The sequence below is a fragment of the Neomonachus schauinslandi genome, chromosome 7 (assembly GCF_002201575.2).
Source record: "Neomonachus schauinslandi chromosome 7, ASM220157v2, whole genome shotgun sequence".
Taxonomy (NCBI): Eukaryota; Metazoa; Chordata; class Mammalia; order Carnivora; family Phocidae; genus Neomonachus; species Neomonachus schauinslandi.
In genome coordinates this window covers 100,910,031-100,916,776 of record NC_058409.1, presented here as the reverse complement: position 1 = coordinate 100,916,776, position 6,746 = coordinate 100,910,031, and the positions used below count along the sequence as shown (strand labels likewise).

The window sequence follows — 6,746 nt, the reverse complement described above, 5'->3', positions numbered from 1 at the left end:
CCTCTGTCCCTCTTCCTGTGGTATCTGAGCTCTTCCTTAAGCTCACTGTTGGTCTGAAAGGCAGGGCTGAGCCGCAGGAGCTCCGTGTTTTGGGTGCAGCCTGTGGGCCTGCAGCCCAGGGGTCACCGCCAGCTCGGCTCCATTTGTTGTGTTTGTTCCTATTGCTGTGATCACTTGTCCTGCGATCCTTTCACCTCATCCCTCCCTTATTTCTTAAGGCCTTGAACTCTTCCTCTAATACTTTTATTACCATGTGCCTGATACCTACCCCTAAGCCCTAGTAAAATCCTGGAGCAATTTCAGGGAGATGTGTCCACCCCTTTTCAGCCTGCACCCTGTGTGGTGCGTTAGTAACAAGCCTAGTCCTTCTGTCACCTTCATTTCCTTTAATGAGGAAGTATATGCAGAGTATGGCAGAAGGGGCTAGGAAATCTGTGCCTTCAGGGAACTGTTCAGAAAAAGGAGGTGGTAATTTCCAATTGCTTCCTTCTCTGCAGAGCTGCCCTGAGTCCACACTAGACCAAGCCCAATAATGCTCCTGAAAATGAGAAATGGATTACTTGCTACCAGCCAGCCCAAGAGGTGGAGCTATAATCACCCTAGAGCCTCAGAACAGTTGCTTCAAACCCTTCAAGGGGCAATCAGAGAAACCAAAATCATGAGTTTATGAAAACTAGTGAGGATGGCCTCATACTTCAAAGCACAAAACATTTCAGTCCTCCTGGCTACAAGCTGGTAATTGGTGAAGCTCGGGGTGGATACACGGGGTTTGTTGGTTATACCAGTCTGCCTTTACAAATGTTTGGAATACTTAGAATACTGCCATCTTCTCATTTTCTGACCTTCTCAGGTCTGCAAACTAGGAATAAGCTCCATCACGTAGGAGTTAAGTTCTTTTGGCCAGAACTAGAAATACGACTCTTGACCTTTTTCCTTTCATCCAAGGGGAAACTTTGGAAGCTCACATTTCCCTCTTAGCTAAAGCATGGCATGGCCTGCCGTCCCCCTGCCAAGGAAGCCCATAGCTAATAATTTAGGGCCATGATTCAGTCCCAGCTCCTAGAGCTCTAGCTTGCTGAGAGTACAGCTCCCCCGGGTGGGATTTCTACCGCAGGCACTCCACCGGGGCTCACGTTAGGCAGCCGCCTCACGCCGTGTCACACCGCCTGAGCACCCAAGTGCCCTCCAACTCCCCAAATCTACAAAGGGTCAAGTCTTCAAACAGACTAAAGACAGAAATCCTCAAGGAGGCCAGGAATGGGAAGCCAGGGAATGGAGTAAAGTGGGGAGAACAGTTTACATTTCAGAGAATGTAGGCTTTGGTGGACCGTCTCTGGTAGTTGGTCTCAAATATATTGTTTTGTAGAGAGAGTTTGACTACCCCAAAATAGAATAACAACGCTGTTTGCAACTTTGCTTCATGAAGTTAACTGGGAGGACAGATCGGATAATTTCCTGGGGCTGTGTGACTCGGATTAGATCCTGCCATTGGCAGAGTTGGCATCAGAGACCCAAGAGTTAGAGCTTCAGCTTGCGCTGCAAGTGTTTCCAGCCTGCCTCGTTTTCCACAGGTGTTAAAGAAGCTGCATTTAGATATGTGAAGGATCCCCTCCACGCCTGTCTTCTACAACGCTGCTCTGTGTCTTCCCAAGCCCCAGCTGTGCTTGTTCTAGAACAGTGCCACAGCCGGCGCTCCTTCGCCCTGAGGTACTTCACACTGCTGGTACAGTTCGCCTTTGGATCTGAGCTGTGCACTCAGGGCCCACAGGAGTTAGGCACTGACTGAGCTTAGAATTCAGAAGCAGAAGATCGCAGACTGTTTCGCTCAAGGTAAACAAATTCCGTCTTGGACCAGTGCGGCTGTGAGCTTGTGTCAGGAAGGTAACTGGTAGAACTCAGAATGCACATCTGTAGATGAAAGCAGGTCGTCTGTATAGAAGCATTCTCCTCCTATCACCAGCTCACTCGGCTTCCTTTGCGTTAGGTTGCTTCGATAGATGTGCGTCGCAGGGGAATCAGGAAAGGGGCTAATCCTACAAGTATTCTTAACTCTTAAGAATGGTGACCTAGGGCGCCTGGGTGGCTCAGTCGGTTGAGCGACTGCCTTCGGCTCAGGTCATGATCCTGGAATCCCAGGATCGAGTCCCGCATCGGGCTCCCTGCTCGGCGGGGAGTCTGCTTCTCCCTCTGACCCTCCCCCCTCTCAGGTGCTCTCTCTCTCTCAAATAAATGGGTAAAATCTTTAAAAAAAAAAAAAAGAATGGTTAGCCACTGGGGTTGGCCGGCTCGCTCTTCTTCTGGCACAGTATTCCTGACGTATATTCTTTCATTCCAGGTTCATTGTCTTCTTGATATCAGAGCAAAGGAGTTAGGCCATGAAATTTCACTGTGATAGTCATCACTAGAAAAAGGTATGCTTAAAGATACACAGTGTGCGCTATACAAAGCACTGAGGGAGGAGTCAGAATCATTACTTAAAAAAGGAGAAATGAGTTATCAGGTATAAAAGCAGGAAAACAGCTTACCTTTTTCTATAGTGCATATTTGCAGTGACATGCCCAGCATGTCCAGGAAGGAACTGGTACATTCCATACATTATTTCGGGGCATGAATCCAAACTTCGATTTCCTCACATGAAGACAGCACCAGAAAGATCCTAAGTTGTAGCCACGGGTCTCGTCGCTCACTCCCTCTCCTGTTAGGAGGTGTGTCTATAAGCCTAGCGACACACGTACGTAACATGATCAGGAGTGTATCGGGGCGGGGTGGCTGTCACGTGGAGGCCTTCCCGATAATGTGCACATGGCTTGTCTACCTTGGTTCTCTCTAGGACCATTTTCATTACTAGGAAACTTGAGGGGGGAAAAAGATACTAACAGAGCCAGACTCCAGTGGCCTCCTTTTTAGACCCAGATAAACTGAAATGAGAGTACATGTGAGAGTAAAGATTCCATGTATACTCTGCAATAACAGGCAGCCTTCAGAAGGATTGCTTTACTCAAATGGGGGTGCGAGGGAGGCACACTAACCTAAGTTTCTGGGTCAGTCTAAAAATAATCTCAGCTGTCTGGTAGGTTTTAAGAGGCTCATTTTTTTCCTGACAACGGAGTGTTTCTGGTCACACACATCAGACATGCTGGGCTTTTAAAGAAGCAACGATTTATCCATAAAGGCAGGACTTCTTGAAACTAAAACAAACCTACCAGTAGAAATTTGCTCAGGGCGCCTGGGTGGCTCAGTCGTTAAGCGTCTGCCTTCGGCTCAGGTCATGATCCCAGGGTCCTGGGATCGAGTCCCACATCGGGCTCCTGCTTGGCAGGAAGCCTGCTTCTCCCTCTCCCACTCCCCCTGCTTGTGTTCCTGCTCTCGCTCTCTCTCTCTCTGTCAAATAAATAAAATCTTTAAAAAAAAAAAAAAAGATATTTGCTCAGTTACATCCAACTCTGAAGGGTAGCATATTTGTTTCCATCAGAAAACAGTCATGTTTATACACAGGATCCTAATTAAACTCTTCACCCTTCCTCTATTTCTTGATCATAGAGGGTCCCATAAAAATCTCCCAATGATTAAAGAAAAACAGGCTGTTCTCCTAAGGAAGCAATGTTACTTAAAACAGCTCCCTAAAGAACAACTAGTGGTTGCATCTTTAATATATAAAAAATAACCTTTAAAAGCCTAATTCCTAAAAAGTAAACAAAAGTTTTGAAATAACTAAATTTTAAAAAATCAAGACTTTATTGGATAAATGTTACACAACATTCTTTAACATTTAAGTCTTAGCATACTTTAGATGAGAAACAACTTTTGTCGTTCAAGTCTACAGAATGAAAGAGGCTTGTGAAGATTTGAAATACAAAGGTAGCATGAAGCAGAGCTTAAATATTAAGCAACTAAAGCAATGAAAAGTGAAATAGCAACATGGTATGTCTAGATTTTAAGTACCACCAAATTTCATTTATTAAAAAATGAAAATGTGGTTTATAACAAAACACCTTTGAGAATTTTGTCATGAGAAAAAATATTAGATACTTAAAAGAATTGGGAGAGATCAGATTTTGCCTTTGTATTATTTCTTGGTCATTTCCATCACTCTGCGCAAAGTATTGTACAGTCCGCCATGGCGTGGAGTTATCTGGTTCTTGAAGTGAGCCTGAAAGGTACTGCTGGTGTTCAATCTCAGAAAGAACAAGATGGACCCCACCCTAAGCCCTAGGGCCGGGAAGAGGAGGGGGCCATGGAGGTACACATAATCTTTAGAGCTCCCTGCTGCTCCGGGTCCTGAGCTGACTTTTTCAGATTTGATCAAATGTGTATAATGACTTCATGAAGATTTCCAAAAAGACTTTAGAATGTGCTCCAAACTTTTAATTACTTGCAGTGCAATTAGAATTTGTATTAAGCTCACTCGAAGACTGTCTTCCTTTTCTTCTTGAGTTATAAAACAAGTCCTAGTCAGATATATCAGATGTTCTCCAGCTCTCAGAACCTTTTCTTAATCCTGAGTGTGGGGTTATTAAGAAATCCCAAACCTATACAGTAAGATTATGGAAAGTTTAAACACTTGAGCCAAATGCTCACTTATCTGTTACGTTGCTTCAAATGAATTTTGTATTTTATTTTTTGGCGTTTTCCCCCCTTTTTTTGTATTAAGTAATCAATATGGATTATCTTTCTGGTTTAAAAAATAAATCAGTATTGCCACTAAAAAACTTGTTTTATTATTAAAAGTACTGCACCATCAAATATAAAACGCCTTAAAAATGTAGTACTAATAGGTCCATCTGGTTTTCTCATGAAAGTTTTCTCCATTCATTAAAAAGAAAAATTAAGGTTTTTCATAATATGTATTTTCCAAAGACAAGAAAAACATTATGGTCTCCATTAATAAGAATTCATGTTCCATGCATGAACGCTCTTTATGGGTCTGTTCCTACTGCTTGTTCCCAGGGTCAAGTCCCACCTGACACCTGGGAGAATATCTTGCACTTAGAAGGGGCTCTCCATGAGAGAGGTCCACATCAAAATTCAGGGAAAAAGCCTTTCCACCTCAGCAGAATTAAGAAGTAGCTCTTAGAGTAAAAATTTTCACTCTAAGGTCAACACTAGCCTATCCACTTTGAGTCAGAATTTAAAAGGTAAGAATGCAGTTATGAAAATGTGCACAAAATGTTAAATACTGGTGGCAAATAAATACATCTTAATATGTTCTAACAAGCAAACGTATATTCAAGATAATACAGCCCTGTTTTATTGAAGAAAGAAAAGATCCAAATTCTCTTTGCGGGGTGGGGTGGGGCACTTTGCCATCCTTTCAGTAGGATGTTAGAGCATCTTTCCTGTTGTTTCCACTGGTACCCTGAAGGAGACCTTGGCCTTGCCCAGGCAGCCGTGACTCTTGCTGTTACAGGAGAGCCATCTTAGAAATGCCTTTGCTCATATCTGAACTGATTAACAAAACCTTGGAGAAAGCACAGTTTTAGTTTAAAAAATAATTAATTCAGCGTCTCTGTCATCATCCCATGCCTTTTAGGCCTGTCCAAACTGTACTGAAAGAACTTCACATTCAGAAAAAGTTACGGTCAGTGATTCTTCATATATATAAAATTCAAGTGAGTTCTTTGCGTGTTTCATATCACTCTTCTCCTCCTCTCATGCATAATTTATTGCAATAGTTCATTTTTTATAAAATATTCCCCTAATACCTTTTCTTCGGTTTAATACGGCACAATTTGCAAGTGCCCCTTTATAGACTTCGGTTTTAACCACTGCCTTAACATTTACTTCTTAGTGCAGCTTTAAAAATCTGAGTCTCCAATGTCATTCAGTCCTGATGCTCTGGTGTGGGGTCATTGTGGGACGGGTCCATGAAACCAGCAGCCTGCTAATGTCTTTGTGCTGAAATACAGTAAAGAAAAGGAAGAAAATGTAGTTAAGCACAAATAAATAGAAAAAATGATGTCCTCGTTGTTTAAATTCAGCCCTATGTAGATTATGGGGTCACACTTACTTCTTTTAAATCAGCTAAACTTAACTGACACTTGAAAAAACCATTTACTTCCACTCTAAACCAGCAGAAGCATTCATTGTATTTCCAAAGTACATCTGGCCAAATTCCAACACAAAACTGTTGTCACCTTCACAGAGTCAGTCTGCACTTTGAGTAGATTTTTAAAAATCATTGTTGATGAATATTTGCCTATTGGGGGAAGGGGGGGGGCGTTTAGCTTCGTTCTCTATGCTGCCCCTTCGCCGGCATCCATGTTAACCTTTGGAAGTCCACACCGCTGCCTGCCGTGGGCCAGCCGGAGGCACCAGTGGCCTTCCTTGCGCGGGCTGCCTACAGACGGAAGCCGATTCATACCGGAAGCCAAGCTAGGCGCGGGTCAGCTGCAGACCGTACCATCTGCGTATGCGCAAAGAGCAAACGAGGGGGGTGGAGGGTGCCTTCCCAGAGGTACACACAGCACATCAGAAGGCGTCCAGAGCGCCATGTTGCTACTCGAAGACAACTTCTGTACACTAGGTGGACTGACTAGTGTCCCGTATTACACCAGCACACCAGATCATGAGCAGAGGCTCTCTTTACCAAACCTCCAACAAGAAGCAAGACTGAGCAAAACATTTATAGAGGGTAAGGCTTAGAAAAATTACTGCCAGCATGACCGGAATTTCTGCCCAACATTATCGACTTCCCTTTAATACCAAGTGGTAAAAACCCCACTGCAATCCTCTATCATCCTTGGTTA

The 6,746-nt window shown here is 43.5% G+C and overlaps 1 protein-coding gene across 1 annotated transcript in view; it reads right to left on the bottom strand.

Annotated features, from left to right (window-relative positions):
- Nucleotides 1-5,588: 5,588 nt before the first annotated feature.
- Nucleotides 5,589-6,746, bottom strand: part of PWWP2A (PWWP domain containing 2A) — a 35,216-nt gene continuing 34,058 nt past the window's right edge. The window contains exon 3 of the mRNA XM_021697890.1: nt 5,589-5,895. Coding sequence (XP_021553565.1) covers nt 5,882-5,895 — 14 coding nt within the window. The 3' untranslated portion in view covers nt 5,589-5,881. The remainder of the gene's footprint in view (nt 5,896-6,746) is intronic.